General features: G+C 54.5%; 1 protein-coding gene across 5 annotated transcripts; it reads left to right on the top strand.

The window, feature by feature from the left end:
- Nucleotides 1-1,945: 1,945 nt before the first annotated feature.
- TMEM9 (transmembrane protein 9) lies at nt 1,946-21,614 on the top strand. Of its 5 annotated transcripts, none has more exons than XM_040462331.1 (7): nt 1,946-2,009; nt 2,528-2,638; nt 3,726-3,817; nt 9,338-9,446; nt 11,760-11,891; nt 13,165-13,169; nt 20,688-21,614. In XM_040462331.1, the coding sequence occupies exons 2-7, from the start codon at nt 2,564-2,566 to the stop codon at nt 20,842-20,844; spliced, it is 570 nt and encodes a 189-aa protein (XP_040318265.1). In that variant the 5' UTR covers nt 1,946-2,009; nt 2,528-2,563; the 3' UTR covers nt 20,845-21,614. The 5 variants fall into 5 exon arrangements, with proteins under 5 accessions (XP_040318265.1, XP_040318269.1, XP_040318267.1 ...); XM_040462335.1 differs by having other exon boundaries at nt 1,948-2,009; nt 2,528-2,629; XM_040462332.1 differs by lacking the exon at nt 1,946-2,009 and adding an exon at nt 2,064-2,093.
- The last annotated feature ends 614 nt before the right edge of the window (nt 21,615-22,228 follow it).

Below are 22,228 nucleotides of genomic sequence, written 5' to 3'. Positions count from 1 at the left end.
AGGAGATAGCAGAGACAAGGATAATTTTTTTTTAACGTTTATTTATTTTTGGGACAGAGAGAGACAGAGCATGAACGGGGGAGGGTCAGAGAGAGGGAGACACAGAATCTGAAACAGGCTCCAGGCCCCGAGCTGTCAGCACAGAGCCCGACGCAGGGCTCGAACTCAGGGACCGCGAGATCATGACCAGAGCCGAAGTCGGCCCCTTCACTGACTGAGCCACCCAGGCGCCCCGAGACAAGGATAATTTGACACCACAGTCTGGGGCCTGAGAAAAGCAGCAGGATGGAGGCCTGGCTTCCATCAGATGAACAAGATGGTGAATTCAGCATTGGGCGCCTTTAGTGTTGGGTGTCAGAGGGGCATGCCTTGGAGGTGACTGGGACTCAGCCCAATTGCTTTTGTCCCTGTGAAGTTCCCCACCTCCATATAAGAGATGAATTGGGAGAAGGAGGGTATTTTTCCCGTGCCTGAACTGTCCCTCCTGCCCCCATGTGGCAGGCATGCTTTCTCTGCCCCAGCTTACTCACCCAAGCAGCCATTCTGACCCCCAGAATGAGCTAACATCTCCATTTATAGATCCCTCCCCTGCTTTGTGCTAGCCTGCCCCTGGTGCTTTGCACATAAGGATCCATTATACTCTCACAATAACCCTGAAAAGTAGGTAATATTAGCCCCATTTTATGGATGTGGAAACCAAAGCTCTCCTAAAGGGTAAGCCAACCACCCAAACCCTCACATCTAGGACAGGAGGAACCAGGATTCCTTCCCTAGTCCCTGAGCTATGATTTTGTGTCACACCATTGTGCCTTCTGCCTGCTGTCCAATGAGGTTTAATTGAATACTACCCAGTTCAGTTTAGCAAACATTTCCTGAGCACCCACCAAGGGTAGGATAGTCTACAAGGTGGTGAGGACTTAAAAAGGCATAAGACATGAGTCCGGTAAAGAAACATAAACCCAACTACCTCCACACAAGGCGTCTAGTGTGCCTGTGAGGGCCTTAATTGTGCCCACACCCAGCCCCTATGCTGATTCCAGCCACCAACATCAAGAGCGGGCCACATCAAGCCACTCCCTGAAATCCCCAAAATTTCAAAGCTGAAAGGGACCTTAGTATCCAACCAAATAAGTTTACAGATAAAGACACTGAGGCTGGGAGAGGGGAGGTGGTTTTTCCCAGGGTAACATAGATGCTTAGTGGCAAAGCCAGGGCCAGAGTCTCGGTGTCCTCACTCTGGGTCTGGTACCCCAGGCTCAGATGGCTTCTCTTTCCTTCACAGCTGGCAAGAAGTTCACTTCTGCCCCCCAGCAGCCCAGACTTCCCTCTCTCTTCCCCAACCCTCCACTCCCCACTCCCCATGCTGGCCTTGCACATCTTGCCCCAGTCTGCCAGGTCCAGAACCAGTACTCGGGGCAGTGAGACCAGGTAACCGGTGGCCGGGCACACGCCTCACAGGCCCAGTCCTCCACTTCATTGCCACCCCTGGTTTCCTCCTCCTCAGGGAGGAGGGTGGAGGGAAGAGTAGAGCTGGGGTCTGGCAAAGTCTTATGCAGCAAAGACATGGATCCCTAAACATTTCCAGATTGTGAGCGAGGACAAAGCCCTTTATTGGATTTTTTAAGGTTATTGTTGTTACTAGCTTATTGTGTATAAAGTGCTTTCTCTTCAAAACAACAAGGTGAAACAAGCTTAGTCCCTCTCAGATCCTCCGCCTTTTATAATACAAGGAGGGGCCAAGCACTACAGTGGTAGTTTTACAGGCCCCACAAAGGCAAGACCCTTCCACGTTTCGGCCTGGAAGACTGACTGACGCTCCCTTTTCTTGTTTGGTCGGGTTTGAGAAATGCCTTCCTCTCCCTTGCGCCGGAGCCTCTAAGCCCAGGCGAAGGTGGGTCTTGTTACCTTGGCGATAGCGAGGTTGGGCTGAGAGACTGCTCCGGCAGCCAATAGCGGCCGGGAGGGGGCGGGACCGGCTGGGTCCTCTGCAGCAGCGGCGGGGCTCGCAGGTTAGCGGACGGCGCGTTGGGGGAGGGGACAGGGGTCGTGGGGGCACCTGGGGATTCGGGGACTGCCCAAGACCCCTAGGTTAGGTGGGCACTGGCCTTGGCGGTCGGATCAGGTCTTCCAGCCTCTGCACCCAAAGTTTTCGTCGGGCCTTGAGCGGGGAGGAGCTGTCGGGCGGGCGGAGGCAGAGATGGCGGAGGGCGGTGGAACGGAATGCGAGGGTCAGAGCACGGAGCGTGGCCTGCTCCTCGGGACTCGAGGCCTGCTCCTCGGGACTCGAGGCCCCCTGCGGCCGTGTCCCCTAGAGGCCTCTCTTCTGGGCGCTCCGGGTGGGCAGTCGAGAGCCGGAGACTTGGGGGAGAGGGAAGGCAGCATTTGGCTACAGGGTTTTAGGAGGCCCTGGGATGCCGAGCCCAGCCCCCAACCCCATTCCCACGTCCCGGCTAGACGGCCAAGGGGCCGAGAATGCCGACAGTGGTGTGGTCACCTTTCCTTGCCCGACTTCATATCTCTTATGCAGGTGTCCGGTCTGGTTGGCACCCCCAGCCTGCCAAGCATGAAGCTCCTATGTTTGGTGGCCGTGGTCGGGTGCTTGCTGGTGCCCCCAGCTCAAGCCAACAAGGTGAGGGAGGTGAGACAGCAGCACCTCTTGCACGACCACCCTTCCTGCGGACAGGGCTTCCCCAGGGGTAGCTGCTGTTCAGCTCTGCCCCTCTCACTCGTTTATGGGCCATACTTTTGGGACTCGCAGGCGCAGAACTGCAGGCGTCGGGAAGGGTGGAGTGAGAAGGAGTGGGGTGGTGCACAGAACATAGGTTCTGGACCAGATGGAAACCGAGGTAGGATTCCAGCAAGGGAGTTTGTGTTTGAAGGAATTATCTAAGTTCCCCATACCTTCCTTTGCTCCCGGGTTAAAATAACTATGGTTATAATATCCACTACTCTGCTGAAGGAGAATCAAGTGATACAGTGAGTAGAAATGCTCTTTAAGTGTGAAGTCCTACATAGTTGGGAGTTTCTGTTGCCAAGGGTGACCAGCCTAACCCACCCTAAGCACTGGGACTCTGGAGAAATTGCTATTTTTTTTTAGGGGCATATTACCCGGAGCTGGGCAGCTCTGTGGTATTTGAAAATTTGAAGATCCCCAAGGCTTTAAGTAAGGTGGAGTCGGAGGGTTTGCTTGCAGTCTCCCTGGGGAATTCCTGATTGGAATGAAAATGTTTGTGGTGTTGTTTCTTATCCATTTCAGAGAGGAAGAACTTTCTAAGGGGTTGCTTGGGTATTCCCACAGAAATGACCCTCTTTCTCTTGTTTACTTCTGCCCTCATCCTACCTGGGAAGTTGGAGATGGGATGATGGAGGGGTGGAGAGAAAGGGTGTCACCATCAAGATTGCTGGACAGAGGTGCACACAGCAGATGTGGGGCCCAGAGTAGAGGACTGTCACTTTGCTTGCCACAAACATCCCTACTCCAAAGCACCCTACTAGGGAATGACAGCCCTAGGCAGCTCTCTGGGGGTCTCATTTGCCACCTGGACAGTTGACGTCTTGAGGGTCCTGTGATACTAGCATCCTTCCTGCAGAAGCCATTCCTTGCTGAACTTGGGGATGGGAAAGGTCAAGAGCATTCATATATAGAACAGGGAAATGAAAGCTGAAAGTCTTTGCTAGAACCTGAACCCATGGGCCCTGTCTACCTGATACGCTTTTTCTTCCAGAGCTCTGAAGATATCCGTTGCAAATGCATCTGTCCACCATATAGAAACATCAGTGGGCACATTTACAACCAGAATGTGTCACAGAAGGACTGGTAAGGCACTGTACAGGCTGGCTCATGGCTGCTTCAACTAGTTGAAGTTACAAGTGTTTCCTGGGATTCTTGGACCCCTGGAGGATAAGCTTGCTCTCTCATTCCTATGGACAGTGTACAAAGCACTGTTTTGTCCATGGTCACACAGCCAATTGGGAACAGGGCCTAGGTGCCTTGAATTCTAGCTGAGGGGTTCCTGGTCAGAGAAGTGGATGTTGTTATTTTGCTTTGGTTTGGGTGTTTATTCATATATGCAAAATGGTGGCAGAGAAATTGGGAGAGGTTGTTAGTATGCCTGCATACTGTGGGATCTTTTGTGTACTTTTGCAAAGCTCTGTTACGTGTGTTATTCTGTACCAGTGTCATTAACACCTTGTGAGGTAGGCGAGATAGCTAGTGTTCCCTTTTTATGACTGCAGAGTCTAAAATCCAAAGGGGAATTTTAAATTATACTCCTGGAGTCCTGAATTCATTTCTAGCTGCTTCACGTTAAAAAAGAGATGAAGAAGCACAAATTCAGAGAGAGGAGACCAGCTTGATTAAAGGAAGTTTCAACACATTGTCCTAGAAGGAGTGATTTAAGGGAGGCTCAACGAGGGGAGGGTTTGGGGACATCTGGTGACTGACAAAGACCAGGAGCAGGGCTGGCATGCTATGGGAGGTGGGGCGCCTGGGAATGGGAATCCGTTATGTTCCATGTGGTTTTTTGGTGTAGAATTGGAGCCAGTAGAAACAACTTTAAGGAAAGCTTCAGGGAAACAGATTTAAGTGTGAGCTGAGGAAACATTTCTAATCCAGACTGTTTTAGGAGCTGGGAAGCCCCATCCTTGGAGGGATCTGAGCACAGATGGGGTGATTCTTTGCTAAGGGCACTGTTAGAAGGGATTCACTTCATGGGGAGGGGATGTCCAGGTCAGTGCGCCTGCTTGGTTGTACGGTAATATCATCAGGTGGGCTTTGAGAAAATGCAGATTGCCAGCACCTTCTGCCCCCCAAGATTTTGGATTCTGTTGTTTTTTTTTTCTCCCCAGCTTTACTGAGATACGTTAGACGTAGAACTTTGTGTAAGTTTAAGGTGTATATCCTGATGGTTTGATATACATATTATGAAATGATTGCCACAATAAGGTAAATTAACACCTCCGTCTCCTCACGTAATTACCTTTTGTGTCTGTGGTCAGGACATTTAAGATCTACTCTCTCCACAGTTTTCAAGTGTATAAGACAGTATCGTTAACGATAGTCACCATGCCCTACATTAGATCTCCTCCCCCCTAAGATTTCGATTCCGTAAGTATTGGGAACAGGAAGTCAGGGGTAACATTTTCTTAAAGTTCTGTAGGTGATCTTGAGGCAGTTTGTTTGGAGAAGCACTTGGGAATTTTGAATTTACCCAGTTCTGAGATAGTCTGAGTGATTTTCCGAGAGGCTGTCTAGTTAGATGCACAGGCTGGGGATCTGGCTTGCCTTGCCCTCACTCTAGGTCTGCCATTTGCTCATTCTGTGACAAGTTACTTCCTCTCCAATGTACTTCAGTTTCCTCATCTGTAAGATGGGCGGCAGTATTTTGAGTATTAAATGTGTGTGTGTGTGTGTGTGTGTGTGTGTGTGTGGGCGTGTGTGTGGGCGTGTGTGTGTGGTATATGTGCTTGTACGTACCTGTGTAAGTAAAGCACTTAGACAATGCCTGGTACATAGTAAGTGCTGTGTAAATGTTAGCTAATATTAATATATATTATCATGCGTTATTAGAGGCCACATAGATAATCGTCAGACTTACACCAAGCCCCAGAAAACTTGAGCTCCTCCCACAACATAGGTAGACTGTTTCCCTCTGGTTTTGCCTGTCCTGATGGAGTCACAAAGCCCTGAGACATGAAGTCCTGGGAGGAGCCCCTGTGACCTCCTTGTATGTTGGGGTTATAGCTCAAATAACATCAGGAAATGATCTGATAGACTGTCAGAGCCCCACAGCAGGTAATAAGACTACATCGCACAGGCAACAGCAGATTTTATTAGCAATGTCTCCGCCCTGGGGTTATACTATGGTCTGAAAACCCAAGTGTGGATGCCCACAGAGAAACGAGTCTTGTCTGGACCTCTCAGGCTGTAGTTTATTATCTTCTCCTTAGAAATCAGAATTAGGGGATTGCCTAATGAACAATCTTAATGGAGAACTTTGAGACAGTTCCATTAGGGTGGTAGGTAGAAACCGAGGCTGGACAGATTCTAGGACCCAGCAACACTGGTGACACTCCCTTAGTAATGGGATGGGGCTTGACATGTGGTCTGAGGGTCTCCGTGCTAGGACCAGAGGAGTCCAGTTGTGTCTTCAAGTCTCTGCCACCTTGTCACTGTGCTGTCACATTGGTCCACAGCTGGGGCAATACTTGCACCCTCCTTTGTGGTGCAGAGTGAGGCCAGAACTGCCTGAGCCGCAGTCCTCACATTTAATGGCATTTATGTTCCTGCGGTGCTGGTATCCTGCCATCTAGTGCTGGTAGTTCATAACCACATGCCTGTAGAAGGGCAGAAACCCTAACAATGTTGCCCTGTTGGTGGGCCTGCCGAGGAGATAATGTATTAGAGGCCATCCCAGAGTAGGAAGGAACCAAACAGGTTGGCTAGTTCAGTGTCTTTCAGACTTATACAAACTGAACCTTTCTATCGACAGAATCTGTTTTGGAAACAACGTACAAAACAAAATCAGAACCGGTGCCGAGAGGGACCCGTCCCTCAGCCCCTCCCTCAGCCCACCTCCTTGCACAGTGGTTCTTGAGTGGTTCTAAGAGAGCACAGCTTGAAAGACACCGATGGAGTTCAGCCTCCACTTATAAATGAGGAAACCGAGACCCAGAAAGGGTAAATAAATTACCTGCCATCACAGAACACATAGAAGAGCAGAGAATTAAACCCAGCTTATCTTTGTAGACCTCTCCCCTTAATGTCCTCTGGCCAATCCTTGGAGTCTTTTGATAGCACTGATCCCAAAAAGGTAAAGGAAAGCTTTAGAGAGCAGGATCATGTTTAGGGTTTCACTGACTTTCAGGAGCGCCAGAGCCAGCAGAAAAATTACAGCTTTTCGTTTACTGTTGCCCTAACCCTTCTAGAAACAGCCTGTTCCTGTAATAGCATTCCAATTTGAAGAACCTGGGTTGGCCCCTCCCAGCTCCCCCTGACACTCCACCTTGGCCTTGGGGGTAGTCCACACATCTTCCTGCAACACTGGCGTGACCTTCTAAACCACGACCCCGTGTGGCTCGGAAAGGAGGCATCTGGTCCTCAGGAGGCTTGTGGGGACTTCCTGGAAAAGAGAAGGTCCCAAGTGAACACTTGATGACCAAGTGTTGTGCGTGAACCTGGCCTTGTCCATCAGCCCCCAGAACTGGCAGTGTGCAGGGTCTGGAAATGATGCATTTAGTTACGGTAGAAGAGGACCCCTTCGTGCAGCTAGGAGTGATGTGGTGAAGTTGCTACCCAGTGGTGAAACTGGAATCGTCAGAGGTTTAGATGAACTCACATATGCTGCGGGCCAGATTTTTAAGGGGATCAGAGGATTTTAGAGGACATCTCATTTTTATGTCAACACTTGATCTTCACGTCACACGTCTTTGATGCCTCTGCCAAAAACCCAGCCTGAGTCTAAAAGGACCCTGGATAGCTCAGAACAGGCCTGGTTGTTTTCAGAGAGCTATGCGTGACTCTTGCAGGCTTCCTGTTAGACCAGGAAGGGCCTTAAAGGTCATCTGGTACAACCCCTGCATCTCAGAGAGGAGAAAATAGGCCCAGGGCCCCAGACACTTAGCGGCACAGCCAGGACAGCCCAGACCTGGTGGTCCATGGCAGTGTGATGCCTGGCTCGCTTCCGTGAACCTCTGAGGGTGTGTTTGACCTTTCCTGGTGGTAGTGATAAAGGCGCATTCTCTAGGTCATTGGCTTACTGTGGTCTGTGAACCATACTTGTTGAAAACCTGCCGATCTGAAGGGCTGGGGCTGATCGAGAGACCCAGATAAAGAGCTGAGCACAGGCCCCACTGAAGCTGAGGGTCAGATGTAAAGATGAGCCAACGATCAGGGTTTGGGTCCTGACCTCATCGTGGTGGAGATGCCACTTTGCCTTCCTGAACCCACCACCTTTTCAAATGGGCCTGTGATCTTTGGCTCACCTTCTGCGGGAGCCCTGTTAGGGAAAGGTGGGCTATGTGGGCATACTGTTAGAACATGGGATTCATTTGGCAGTCACTTGTTCACTGAGTGCAGCTCTGCCAGGGTGCTGGGGATGGCCTCTGTCCTCAAGGAACTCAACATCTCCTGGGGGCGACCGTACAAATAAAGGTGAGATCACAGTACAGTGTGGTCAGTGCTGTGATAGAGATGAGCAGAGGGAGAGGTCAGGTCTTTGAGCTGGATCTTCAAGGAGGTGTAGGATTCAGAGCATGGAAAGGGAAGGTGGCAAAGCCATGTATTCCTGGCAGAGGGCGGGAGATGTATCAAGGAAGGGAGCATGGCTCATTCAGAGAAGAGTCCAGAAGATCAGCATAGCTGGAGGAGGATGGGGAGCAGGTTGAGGGGAGGCAGGGAATGGAATTGGACAGGTAGGCGGCCCTGGAATCAGGTGGATCAGTAGGAGGCTGAGGGGCAACAGCTCAGTTCGTTCTCACCCTAGAGGCTGGGTGGAGACATTGCACCAGCTTTAGGCTTTAAGCTGGGGGTGACATGACCAGAGTTTCATTTTGGTAACACCACTCGGCTGCCAGGTGCAGGTAGTATTGGCACAGGGCCAACAAGAGCAGGAGAGCAGTGGGGAGGCTGGGTCATTTGCCTGAAGCAAGAATGATGAGAATTTCATCTGAGACACAGTAGTGGGAGACAATAGAGAAGGTGGGTCTTAGAAATGTCTAAGGGGGTAAAATCACTGGCTTTTGGTGGATTCATAGGTGAGAGGAAGAGGCAGTGTCAAGGTGATTGCCAGGTTTTGACTTGGTCAGTGGAGTGGACAGTAGGGGTGCTTTCTGCCGTTTGTAACACAGACTCCGGGACTGGGGGGTTGGGGCAGAGGGGCGGAGGGGTGGACGTAGAGTTTGCGGACCCTGTGGGGTGCTCCTATGGTGAATCCAGTGGGCAGCTGGACGTAGGAGGGCCCCGGGGCGGTCCTGACTAAGAGATTCTAGTCTAAGATACCAGTCTAGGCCTCACCAGCTCGGAGTTGAAAATCTTTGGAATGGATAAGCCCCAGCAGGGGAACCATAGCAGGAGACATGAGGGCAGCTAAGGGTAGAAGTTTGGGGAACGTTAGCATTTTTCGTGCCAGCCCTGTAGGCACACTTTGGAGAGCTGGTTCGGATGGCCAGTGGCCAGGTGCTGTGAGGCTCTGAGTTGGGGAAGGGGGCTGGCGCCAGCCTGACCCTTTATAAACTCCATACTCCCTGGGAACACCCTCACCTTTGCCCAGCCCCTCCCCTCCCAGGCTGCCCGCTTCCTGTGGCCCTGCTCCCACCGCCCTGTCTGTCTCTGTTGCAGCAACTGCCTGCACGTGGTGGAGCCCATGCCAGTGCCCGGCCACGACGTGGAGGCCTACTGTCTGCTGTGCGAGTGCAAGTATGAGGAACGCAGCACCACCACCATCAAGGTAGCCCGGCTCTCGGGGGCCCCCCTCCAATCCCCAGCTGCCCGGCACTCACTGTCTCTGGCTGTATGCTGAGCATCCCAAGTGGCTGTGGGACCGGCTTCTGGGTTGGCCTGGTCACAGATGCAGGGGCCCGCTCCCCACACCTTCTTGGAGCCAGCTTTCTCCTCTGACCTCTGTCCAGTGGCTCCCATTACACGGGGGCGCTGGGAACCTGGGAGAGGTGTTCAGTGTCACTCTTTTCTTTCCAGTCTTTCCCTTCCTCTCTCTCCCATTCCTTCAGGGAGCCTCCTTTAGGTGCCTTTTATGTTCTGGGCACCGTGTAGGATGCCGCTAATAGAGCAATAAGCCCGCCCTCCTGGAACATCCAGTCTACCGAACTCCTCAGAGTCCTGAAAAGCTCCCAAGAGCTATGGACAAGGGCGAGGTGTCTGCATGGGGCAGCTGGGCAGGAGGGGCTTCAGCCCTGACCCTCGTTCTCCTAGGCTATTGGGTGAATTCAGGAGAGAAGTGGTAGACACGACCACTCCCGTAGTGAGTGAGGACGGGGGCCTTGTTCTTTCCTCTGCCTGAGGCGGACGCAACAGGACCACGGCTCACGCTAGCAGGGTCTCGTCCACCCACAGCCCCCCCGGGACTCCTAGTCTGTGTTCCAACACCTGAGCCAGACCCCGTCTACCGATTTCTAACTTAAGGCCTTCCTGGCCAGGTTCTGTGGAGAACCTGGTTCTGTGGAGAGTCTAGAAATAGCCTCGAGAAAGGAATTTGGGAATTTAACGACACTGCCTCGTCCAGGTTTCTCCTTTTGAGGCTCAGGAGGGGAGGCGATGCTCACTGCTGTCCTCCCAGACCAGGGAGCTGGCAGCACCTTCCCTGCCCTGCAGTCCTCTGTGTTCTCGCCTTTCTCATGGAAAGCAGCTGCCTATCCCCCACGTCCGTCACTCCTTTTATCCTCCCACATGAACCAGCCACTCCTGGAGCATCTTTCTCCTGCTCTGAACGTGCTCTGGGGCCCCACCCTCTGGGGACCAAGTGGCTGAGACTGAATTCTGAGCCAAGTGTCCCCTGTCCCTGTTTGGCAGAAAGGGACTTCCCGATATGGGGACCTCATCAGACACACTTCCTAATCCCTCAAATTTCCCTCCAGTCCTCCTCCCAAGGAGCCTCCCCCTCCCCCCAGCTTTAGCCTATTAGAGACTCAGTCTCTACTCCCCTTCCCCTTCCTGGGGTACAGGCAAGAGGTCTGATCATTTGCCCTGTTTAAAGAGGCATGAACGCTGATGCCCCAATCAGGGAGGAAGTTGGTCCAGTTGAACTTGACCTTTGAGCTGAGCTTTGACTTGAAAGTCCCAAGGTTTCTTTCTTCCTTTTATCCCTCCTCGCAGTCCATTTAGGGTCAAGGCCGGGTTCAGAGGCCAGTGATGGCCAGGCATTGTGGAAGTAGGAAAGCATTTGAGACAGTCAGTAAATCTGAGTTCAGGTTACATCTCTCCCACTTGCTAGCCTTGGCACCTAGGCTGAGCGGTTTAGCCTCACGGTTCTCAGGTGATGGCAGCCGCCCAGGGGGCATTTGGACACAAGCAAAGGTGCTTCTGTAGTCCCAGTAACTGAGGTGTATTAGTAATGCCATTACAGGGACTGAAGCTGCTAAGTGTCTTGGAGAATCCTGTCTTAAATGCCCAGAGTATCACACTGGAAACCTTGAATTGGCCTCACTGAATCTATCTTCTGTAAAACAGAAATTACAGAAATTACTCCCGGGGTGACCGCCGGGAGGGGGAGATGTAGCCTCCAGCCTCCAGTGCACACCTTGCCGGTCTGTCCCCCTCCACCTGTTGGCGTGCCCTCTCAGGACCGCAGCTTCGCACCTGTCCATTCCGTTGGTGGGGGGAGTGAGCCCCTGTGCCCAGGTGCTCGGCCTCTGCCTTCAGGCCTCTTCACCAGCCGGTTCTTCCTTGCTCTTAGTGTCCAATTGCTTTCCACCCTTTCTTAGAGATATCCTGGTAGCCCTGTTTCCCTGATCCCCACCCCTGGGAGCATCTTGGGGTGTCAGAATCCAGATGTCTTCCTTCATTATCTGTTGTTTTTATGTCCGTCATTCTTGGGGGGGTCCCCTCAGTTTTAGGGCAGAGCTGGTACACATGTGGAATAGGGCACATTCCCTTCCCTCTTGCCCTCCAAGCCCCCAGTGTCCTCGCCCTTCCCCAGTGCGGAAGTTGAGGCAGCTGCGCCATCAAATATGCACAGCACGGGAATGGACACGATTTGCCCTCCTGGCCCAGGATGCTCACAGGACAAGCTGGTTGTTTCCTTCAGGTTACCATTGTCATCTACCTGTCAGTGGTGGGGGCCCTCTTGCTCTACATGGCCTTCCTGATGCTGGTGGATCCTCTCATTCGAAAGCCGGATGCATACACCGAGCAGCTGCACAATGAGGAGGAGAACGAGGTAACCGGGGTTCTGGGCGCCCGGGCCCTGCCAGTACCTCTGCCCACACGTGGGGTCCTGGGCCCCCGGCATGCGAGTCCCCGGGGCAGAACCAGAATAGCATTACAGAGGCCTCGTTGAGGATCCGTGTCCCCCACCCCCCATACTCCAGTTCGCTCTTCTGTTCAGTGTCCCACACGTCACCCAGACTCTAGAGTTTTCCTCGGCAGGGGACTGTCCTTTGCACTTCCAGGTGAAGCGGGAGGTGGCCCTACACTTCTCCCGATGTCTGGCATCAGGCAGCCTCAGGGCATCGGCGGGGGGAGCCATATGTTCCTGTTACCCTGCCTTTCTAGGCCGAGGGGGAGTGGGCCAGCCAGGGCCGGTCACACGTGAACACAACACGTGACACCGGTTGCTCAGACACTGGTGTCAAGCTGTTGGCAGACTTGGAGGTGGCAGGTTTGTCCTTTAGTCATTCTGTAGTCCTCTGCGGAGCACCTGCTCGATGCAAAACACAACCTGGGCGCCTCGAGAGGAAAGTAGGATTCTGAGAGCCAGTGAGGAGTAAAGTAGGTAGCGGTGCTGAGGTGGGAAATCACTGTGTGTGCTTGAGGAATTTGGAGCGTTCCGAGGGTAAGGTAGGCAGGAGGAATAGTGGCAAATAGAGCTGGCCAGTAGGTTTAGGCCAGATTATTGTTGGCCTCAAATATCAGGCTCAGGAGTTTCAACGTCATTAGATAAAGGAGATGGGGGACCACTGGCACCAGGCAGCCTGCAGACCCCTCAGGTCAGGCCCGGCATAGCTAGCAGCCACTCTTGCCCTCCTGTATCTGTCCCCATGCTGAGGGGTTAAGGGCGCCCTGCAGAGGAAGCCCTGTGCGGGGCAGAGGATGGCTGCAGGAAAAAAAAGAAAAGTGAGAAGTGGTGCGTGCGTAGGCGGCCTGGGCAGGGGTGTGATGAGCCAGCACGCCGCCCGAGGGAGTCTCCTCACCCCGCACGCCCGGAGCTCCCCCTCTATGGGATCACACAGCCACCACAACAGCCTCAGAGCAGTGGCATCTGAAGGCAGGACAGGTCTCACTGCCACTCTCTACCCTGAGGGACGCGCTCTGAGAAGTTGTGGGAAGCACAGACCGGTGCGTTAGCTCTGTCCTTGGTGGCTCTGGCTGCTGGAAGATACTGTTTATCCCCAGAGTGAGGGAAGGAGTGAATGAACCAGCGCATGCACAAAGGGGCTTCTAGGGGTGAAGTATCTCAGCCATGTCCTGGGAGGGTAAGTTGAAGCAACCAGGAGATGTTTAGCTTAAAAAAAAAAAACCAAACAAGCCAAACTCAAGGAGATACGTGACAGCGGCCTTCGGATAGCACGTCTTCAGAAGAGGGCTTTGCTTCGCCCAGGTAAAGCCAGGGGTACGAGGACCCACAGTTGGGAGTTACAAGAGGGAGATTTCACGAGATCTAAGAAGGAATCTTCTTGCAGATGACACCGCTGATAATGTGTCGGGTGGGCTCCCTTGTAAGCGAGTGCGTTTGGAGTCACAAGAAATCACCAGGCATCGGCTAAACTGCCACCAGGCAGTCAGAATTTAGAACATTTCAGGCACTGGATCGGAGGTGGGCAAGGGCGGGTCCCCCACCAAGAGGGTCCAGGGCTCAGACCTCAGTGTGCAGCCATTGTGGGTCTGAGCCAGCACGAGCAGGAAGACGAGGCCAGGAAAGGAGGGAGGCCTGGCCATCCCATGGGCCCTGTTGCTTCTCTTGGGTGTGTGCCTGGACCATCCCCAGTCTGCCCCCAGCCTCCTGCCGACATGCGTTTGGCCAAAGGGGGAACAGAGAGGCTGAGCCTCGCCCCTTGGAGCTGGGGCCTGGGAGCTGGTGGCACTGGCGGCTGGGTGGTCTGTGTTCAAGAGGAAACCTTGTGTGCCTACCCGGTTATTAATGTGCAGTAATAGCAGCTCTGATGGGGAGGAGCGTTGCTAATAAACACTCGGCGATTAGGGGTAATGTGGTAATTGCAGTCCTGGCTGGGGGAGTAATTGAGAGATGCAGCCCCGTGATTACCCAATCCGCACCGCGATTTCTCTGGAATGTGTGGCTCTCGGGCATGGCCTTGTTGTGTCTCCTGCCATCCTGGATGTGGTGCCAGAGGGGAGGGCAGCCTGCCATCCCTGGGTCTGGGCGCAGGCCCCTCTCCCCCAGGAGACCTGGGACGCTCCCCACTTGGAGTCTTAAGTCACAGCTGCCTCTGTATGAAGGGGCTTTAGGGAGAGTGGAGGGGTTAGATTTGGTCATCCAGTTCCTGAGAGCAGATCCTGAATCCAAGGGAAGACGTCCCCTGGGTGCAGATTTTGGCTGAATAGGAAGGAGGATTGGCCTACGAGGGGGTGCTGTCCAGCCATGTATCGTGGGTGCCTGCAAGGGCAGTGGGGTGCCTTAGGCAGCCCTCAAGCGGAAGCCGGCGAGCCCAGACTCCACACTGTGGAGGGGATTTCTGCCTTGGTAGAGAGAGGTGGGATGACATCCTCACCTCCTACCCCAAGGTTCTAGAAGGTAATAAAAGGTGTTCAGTCTCTGATACCGTGACCCAGCCAGCTCTGCACAGATGTGGAGGGTGGGGCAGGGTGCAGCTCCTGGGTGCAGCTCCGGAGGGTGGTTAAAGGAACACCTTCAGGCAGCCGTGAGTGGGGTCTGTCCCCCCGTTGTAGCACTCTTAGCATGGATTGTCCCCTAGTCCCAGTACTCGGCCTGGCTCCCCATCCCCTCGCCTTGTGATTCTGTATGGTGTCCCCAACTTAGGTGTTCCTAGGTCATCCCTCCTGGGGGTTCAGCAGCACCATTTTTCTCCCATGGACATGGCGTCTCTTCTTTCCTCTGGACTCAAGAATCCTGCAGGTGGCGCTGTGTAGATTTGTAGACCTCATGTCTGCCCTCAGGGGGTTTATGTCCCAAGATGGAGCCCCAACCAAAGGAATGAGCAGGGACCATGAAGGCAGTTGGTGAGATCAGGTTTTAGGAGATGGGCAGTCAGAAAGCTGGGTGCTCTGGGAAGCTCTTTATTAGACTGGGGGCTGGGCACTTACCCTTTTTTTCCTGTTAGTCTGGGAAGGAAGGCTTCCTGGCAGGGGGCTCTTCAGAGCCAGCTCAGAGGATGGATGGGACACTGATAGCTCAGCTGCTGTAGGGACACTGGGGTCAGTAGTGCCCAAAGGTTTCATCTCTCCAGAGACCCAGTGCCCCTAGTCTCGGATGTTGAGGGATACTGTGCTGACCCACCTCTCTCAGTGCACTTGGGGAAAGGGGGGTGGGTGGGGTTGGGGGCAAGGAGAGCAGGCCCCAAGGCCACCTGGCTGAGCAGCAGCAGAGCCAGGGCTGAGGCTGTGTCTCTGGGTTCATTGATGGTCTGCAGAATGTTTCCCTTAAGGAAGCGAGAAGGACGGGGTCTCCCCTGGGGTAACGGATTTAGCTTTCACCCTATAAGGAGGAAAGTTGGAATAGGACTCTCAGTTCTTTGAAAGTTCTCCTGGGCCCGTACAACTCAGTGACCTTGAGGAGGAAACTGTCCAGGCTCTGGTGCCCCCACCCCACCTCCCACCTTGAGTCTGGGACCCAGTCAGAGATGGGTCTAGGGATTGGATCACTTCCCAGGTTTGGGGGCCCTTGTCCCCATTCCCCCAACTCCTGTGGCCAGGAGCTCTCCTGCCCTGGGGCGAGAGGTCTGGAAGGGGAAGGGAAGCCTCCCCCACAGCCGCAGCCCCAGCGCCTGAGGAGGGAGATGAAAGCCTGGCGTGTTCCCTTTGAAAGTGCTGGCAGGCCTCGGTGGGCCCTGATTGCTTAGCGCTGCCTCCCCTGGGATTCCGGCAGCATTAGGCTTAATCCCCAGGCTCAGACACCCTTTGAAAGGAGGAAGCAAGCATGTTTGCTGGGACAGAAACAGCAAACAGAGCTGTTTTAGATGTACAGGTTTGGCCCTCTTTGAAGAGAGAAATAAGGGTTTCCATGAGGCTCTGGGTGTCTCTGCTTCTTGTAGCATGGGCCCCTGAGCTCTGCGGGGTCCTCAGAGATCTCACCCCACTGGGGCTGGGTGCAGCTCCAGGCCCCCCGTGTGAGAGGGGTGTGTGGGGAAGCAAAGAATGGTGGTGACGACGAGGGCACCAGCTGGGGGCACGAAGGAACCGGGGTGGCGAGAAGGCTCAGGGCCACTGGGATGGCCTCCCTCTCTGTCCACGGATAGGCGGGCCGCATGTGTGCTCAGGGCTCTCCCTCCAGGGAAGCTGACAGACTTGGAGATACACGCTGATGGGGACAGTCCTCCCACCTCCTCTGGGGATAGACAGAAAAGTATGTGATTCTAGATCATCCGTTAGAGGACTCCCAGCACTGTTGTTGGGAGCAGGGCTTTGGAGCCACAGCTCGGGGTTGGAGTCGGACTCTGCCACTTAGTAGCCACGACACCGGAACTCTTAGTGTGGTTTCCTCAGTCTGGATTGGGTGCGATGTAATCAGGATCATGTGTGTTCCAGTTTGACAAATGTTTGTGCATCCTTAAGAATGAGGGGCCGCTGCCTGGACCGGTGTGGCTGCAGGGCTGGGGGACGCAGGGGAGGTGAGGCCGGGAGTGTGCGCCTCAGCCAGCTCAGGGGCCTTGAATGCCGTACCCACGAGTGTTTCATCTGTGAGGAGCCGAGTCAGCAGGCAGGGTTTTTGGGTGGGGGAGTGGCATCATGCCATGTCCTAGGAAGGTGACTGGGAGCATGTGGGAGTCAGGGAGAGCTTTGCAGCAGAGAAGCAGTGGGATTAGGTGACAGCAGGAAGGATTTAAACTGGGAAAACAGAGGGAGGCTGTGTGGTCACTTTTCTGAAGGGCTTTGCACCAGAGCCATTCTTAGCTGTGTGACTGGGTAAGTGACAAGAGTGCTGGTCCTGCCCCCACTCCCAGGGCTGGGGACAACGGTGGAGGGGCCGCAGCTCCAGGTGGGGGTTCTTTTTTCCTCCATCTTCTTGTCATCAGAGAGGCTTCGGCCCAGCCCAGTGTTGACTCAGAACCAGTGCTCCTGTGTGGGCTGGAGGGGCTTCATCTAGGCCACTTTGATGGTGGTCGTCAGCTCTGGCCTGTGTGCACCAGTATCTGGGGCCTGCCAGGCCTGGATGGGAGGGTGGCTTGAAGTGCCTGATTCTGGGTGCCTTTACAGGTGCTTTGTTCTTCTCCAGTGTAGCAGAAAGATAGCAGCTTGCTTCTTTGGGTTTCTGCATTGGCTCCCTCTTAGGAGAAACCAGCCAAAGAAGGACCCAGCAGAGTGCTGGGATAAGAGAATCACAGACATGGTTCAAACCCCAACTCAGCCACCAAAATGGCTGTGTGACCTTGGGTAGCAAAATGATTCATCTCCCATAGCCTCAGTTTCCTCATCTGCAGATGGGAGTGATGTTTCCCATGTGCCAGTCTTGTAAGCCTGGGGAGAATCCACGTAAAGCACTTAGCAGAACCCACGGCACTTAGTGATGCTTGTCATCGTCGTGCTAGTCTGGTCCCACCGGGCATCTCCTGGTGCCCCATCAGTATCCGGCGCCTTCCTCCTCTCCTAGCTGCCCTCTGGCCTCCCTTAGTTCCCGGACACTCAGCCCCAGAGGAAAGGAGCTAGGTCGGAGGAAAGGGGCTAGAAATGGTGCTGTTCTCCTCCTCCAGCTGCCATTCTGCCTGCAGAACGGGCAAGGGTAAGGCCCCGCTCTGGGCCGTCTCTAGAACAGATGTGGAGTCTTTAATACCTTTTAATCAGACTATTAGCAATGGAAACACGGAGGCTCTCAGCAGCAGCTTTCCCCCACTTAGGAGCTGTTTGTTAAGACTTTACATGAAGGGAAAACAAATGATACTGTGGTAATGCGGTGAATTTCAGCATGTTCCCTTAATGCTCTGCTCTTGGCTTCCTCTGGCTTCCTCTCCTCAAGACGTCCTCCCGAGATGCAGAGCAGTCGAGGAGAAGCAGGGCTGGAGCTGCCCCATCCCTCCAAGCCTGCCTGGGTATCCCAGCCCACACCTTGGAGCTCGCACCTGGGCACTCCTTGTGGGACCCAGAAGGGACATGATTAGAGGTGGGGGCCTGAGGGGGGAGGGGAGAGAAGCCCCTGTGGCCCCTGAAGCCAGAACAGCAAGGTCCTGGTGGGCCAACAGCTTCCTCAGTGGGGCTTCAGTGCCCACGTCACCTATACTGCCACATGGAGCCCTGTCCTTGGCCCCCCGTAGCCCTCAGCTGGCACAGCTGAACGGGGAAGGAACAGCATTGAAAGGTGGTACAGGGCCATGGGGGTTTTTCAAAGGCAGCTCCCTCTGGCAGCAGGCTGCCGGCTTTCTCCTCCTCTCTCCCACCTAGTAGAGCTGGGGTCTGCCATGAGTAATTGGAGCATTTGCTATCTGCCAGGCGCTGCTAAAGGCCTTACTTTCTTTGCCTCATCAAGAAGCCGCTCTTGCAGTCCTCACCTTATGGATGGGGAAATGGGTTCAGAGAATGAGCTGACTGGCCCAGGGTCATATTCCGATAGGTGTCAGAGCCAAGACTCACAGCCAGGTTGGTTTGATTCCGGAGTATTCTTAACCGCTGAGCTGCGCAGTCCAGGAAGAAGGAAACTAAACATTTCCTGAGCTCCTACTCCGTGGTGGCCGGTACACTGAGAACTCTGGACATACTGTTTTCCTTAACCTTGCCATACCTGTCTCCTCATCCTAAACCGTGTTTTTCAAAGTATGGATCCCAACTGTTAGGCCACGAAATCAACGTACTGAGTCATGACCCGCATCTTAAAAAATGAAACGGAGCAGAGCAGAGAGTATCCGAATGCCTCATACTAAGTGTCTTGTAAAAGTTTTAAATGTAATTCCTGCTGACAGTACAGTCAGAAAAGTCTGAAAAGACTGGCTTCGTGAAATTGAAGCTTGGAGAGGTAGTCACTTGTCCAGGGGCACAGAGCTGCTAGGTGGCTGAGGCCACCCCTCTGTCCCAGCTCCCACTGGGAGGCCTGTGAGATGGGCCCTAGGGGTCTGAGGCGGGGAGGAGGTGGCCCCTCGGAGCCCCGGCCTAGAACCCTGGAGTCCTGACTCCAGGCTCAATGCGCCCCCCGCCTCATGCTGACAGCACCTGCGTCCTTGATGTCACCGTGATCCTCAGCTAACCAGGCTGAGGAGGCCTTCCTCAGGGTTGTGGACTGGGGCTCCCAGAGGGCAGTGTTCCTCATGAGACAGTGACTCGGAGCTCTGCGGCGATGGCGAATTACCTCCCAGCCTCACCCCTGGCCAGCCACCTCTCTGCAACTGCCAGCTCTCTGTGCCTCCCCTACCCTTGCCTAACCACCCCTCCCTTCTCCCCAGCCTGGCAGCTGTGAAGCGACAGAAGCCGTGCCAGCTCGGGGCATTAGAAGCAAAGTTGCATTTACTGGGCGGCTCTGGGCTTAGAGAGGTGTGCTAATCCCTTAAGAGATGTGTGGCAGCAGATGAGAGGCAGGGAGAGCGAGGGAGGAAATCCCCACAGGGGTGTGGGCCTGGCCCTCGGCTCTAATTCCCCCCAAAGATCAGGTTGGGGTCCTGCAGGAAATGCATGGGCTCCGGAGCTTCAGAGGCAGAGGTGGTAATTAGGGGAGCCACTGCCTTTGACAACAGAGCAGTTCCGAGAGCAGAGGGGAAGGGGATCAGTAGGGCACCCAGGGGAGCTGAGCCGTCCTGACCTGACCTGTCAAAGGGGAGTGGGCCAGAGCAGGCTCTGGAATGGGAGTGCTGGGGTCCAACTCCCAAATCCCCATCCCTGCCAGACTCCCTGAGTGAGGGGCAACCCCTCTTTCCCAGGGGGAGTAAGCTGGGTGTCCAGCGCCTGGCAGAGCAGCTCCCGTGCAGATGCCTCGGTGGGCCCGTCCTCCCCACTGGAGCACACATGCTGCCATGTCAGGGCAGCGAGGCCCTAAGCCCTGGGCCTTCCCGCTGTCCCTGGGCTGTGGCTGGCAGGGCGGAGGAGTCCTGCAGCCTTGTACCCGCCACGGGGCACACTGATACGTATCCACAAACAGCAGACGGCATCAGGGCCTCTGCTGACCAAATGAGGTGAACAGTCCAGGAAGAAGTATTCCTCTTGAAGGTTAGAAATAGTCCAGTGTGGGGGCGCTTGGTGGCTCCGTTGGTTGAGCAGCCAACTCATGATTTCTGCTCAGGTCATGCTCCCAGGATTGTGGGATCGAGCCCCTCATCGGGCTCCACGCTACACATGGAGCCTGCTTGAGATGCTGTCTCCCTCTGCCTCTCTCACCGCCCTCTCTCTCTCTCTCTCTCTGAAAAATAAACAAGTAAATAAAATAAAGTAAAAGAAATAGGCCAGTGGGATGCAGCCGAGGACTCAAGCTATAGCTGTGTGGTGACTGGGGCCTCAGATCATTTTCCTCCCGGAGTGCCCCCTTTCCCAGGCCCTACCTTACACATTCTACAAACACCAAGCCTGCAGCTGGGCTGTGGTGCTGTGCTAGGCCCCATGGACCACCAGGCAAGGCCCTCAAGCCACCCCCAGCCATTGGGGAGGTCCAGCCTCCTGGTCTGTGGGGAGCTCAACCTTTGGAATTGCTCTGAGGGCATTTTTTTTTCTGTGTCAGGCTTTCAAAACCACCCCCCCCCCCCAACCCCTGCCACCAGCTCACAGTGCCAAATCTCTCCCTTTTCTTCCACTGCAGGATGCTCGCTCTGTGGCAGCCGCCACTGCCTCCCTTGGGGGCCCTCGAGCAAACACAGTCCTAGAGCGTGTGGAAGGCGCCCAGCAGCGGTGGAAGCTGCAGGTGCAGGAGCAGCGGAAGACCGTCTTCGATCGGCACAAGATGCTCAGCTAGATGGGCCGACGAGGTTGGGTCAAGGACCAGAGGCCACGGCCGCCAGCTTCTGGGGCTGGATGGAGCCAGATGCCCCCTCCCCCCACTCGGTGCCACCCTTCCCAGGTTTTCTGTTTAGAAGCCTGTGGCCATTTTCCCTCTCCTCTCTCTTTTTAGGAAAGTCCTAGTCAGCTGATTGAATCTGGGAAGAGTGATGGGGTCCCTGATCTCTGGTTTGCCTGCTCACATCTTGGGCTTAAGGGGAGGGGGTGGTGGCCAGAGCAGAGCAGAGACACCTCAGGTGGCCTCAGGATTGGAACGGTCTGTACCTCCTTACTTCACCCTGGCCACCCTTGCAGCTCCAGATCTCGGAATGTTCTTACCCTTCGCAGGATGGAGCTGGGCCATCGAGGACTCAGTGTGCGGGAGGAAGGCAGTCAGCATGTTCTCCTTTCTGCTGTGGTTCTTATGGCCACCTTCCTCCCAGCTCCAATACCTCAGTCCCGCTCAGCCTGGTTCCAGCCCTCAGGATGGTTCTGATGGGGCAGCTGATGCCACTGAGCCGCACTGTGTCTTCAGGGCACACCCACCCGCTTGCCCCCACCCCCACTCTCCCGCATTCTTTCCCCAAGGCATGGTGGTGCTGATGCACCTTGCTCACTCTGCCACCTGGGCCCTCGCCCCCACCTCAGGAGGCCGGGCTGTCCCCCCATCTCCCCATGTCTGCACTGAGCCAGTTGGTGGGACCACGTGACCATGGGCTGAGCAGCGGCTCTAAATGCTATAGCTCCTGTCCCTGGATTTCCACTCGTCTCTGAATTTCATTGTACCAGTGCATGGAGAGAAACGTTTGTCCTTCTGTTGTCTGTACATCAAGGAAGCCATCATTAAATTGTCTTCTTTCTCTCACTTCCTGGATTTCAAGAGATCTAGAGAGCTAAGAGTGTTTCACAAGTGATGTGATAAACGCTGTGTCCCAGAGAAGGGACAGAGAACGTTGTCCTTTAATAGGTCCAGGGAGAGAAGCAGAGCCTGGAAAGTCCTGGTCGGTGTGGCAGGGTCCACGGGGTCCGGGCAGAGCCCCAGGGCTCGCCAGGAGTGCCGCTCACTTGATGGGTTGGAGACAGGCTCCTCACCAGCTCTATCCACTGGCCGTTGGGAATTACCTCGAAATTCTGTGTTTCCTCTTTGGGGGAGATTCCCCCTTCAACTCTGAACAGTCCTGATGTCAGTATCTTACAGACCAGTAAAAAGTGCTCACTTCGAAACTCGTGTGTTTTCCCCAGTGAAAACCCACGGCTCTTCAGAGAGGTGTGGGGCAGCAAGGAATACAGCTGCCTGGGGGAAACAAATCTGAGCACCATCCAGGGGCCATCCCGCAGAGCCTGGCCCGGTGCCCTCTGTCCCATCCCAGAACATGCAGTGCGGGGTGTGTCCTAGACCCAGACAGAAACGGTGCACCTAGAGGGACCAGCTGGATCTGATTAAAGTTTCTGCCCTTGGGTTGGGCCAGCAAACTTGTA

This window comes from Herpailurus yagouaroundi, unplaced genomic scaffold, assembly GCF_014898765.1.
Source record: "Herpailurus yagouaroundi ecotype Mexico unplaced genomic scaffold, PumYag 308, whole genome shotgun sequence".
Lineage (NCBI taxonomy): Eukaryota > Metazoa > Chordata > Mammalia > Carnivora > Felidae > Herpailurus > Herpailurus yagouaroundi.
This window is presented reverse-complemented; position numbering and strand designations above follow the sequence as displayed.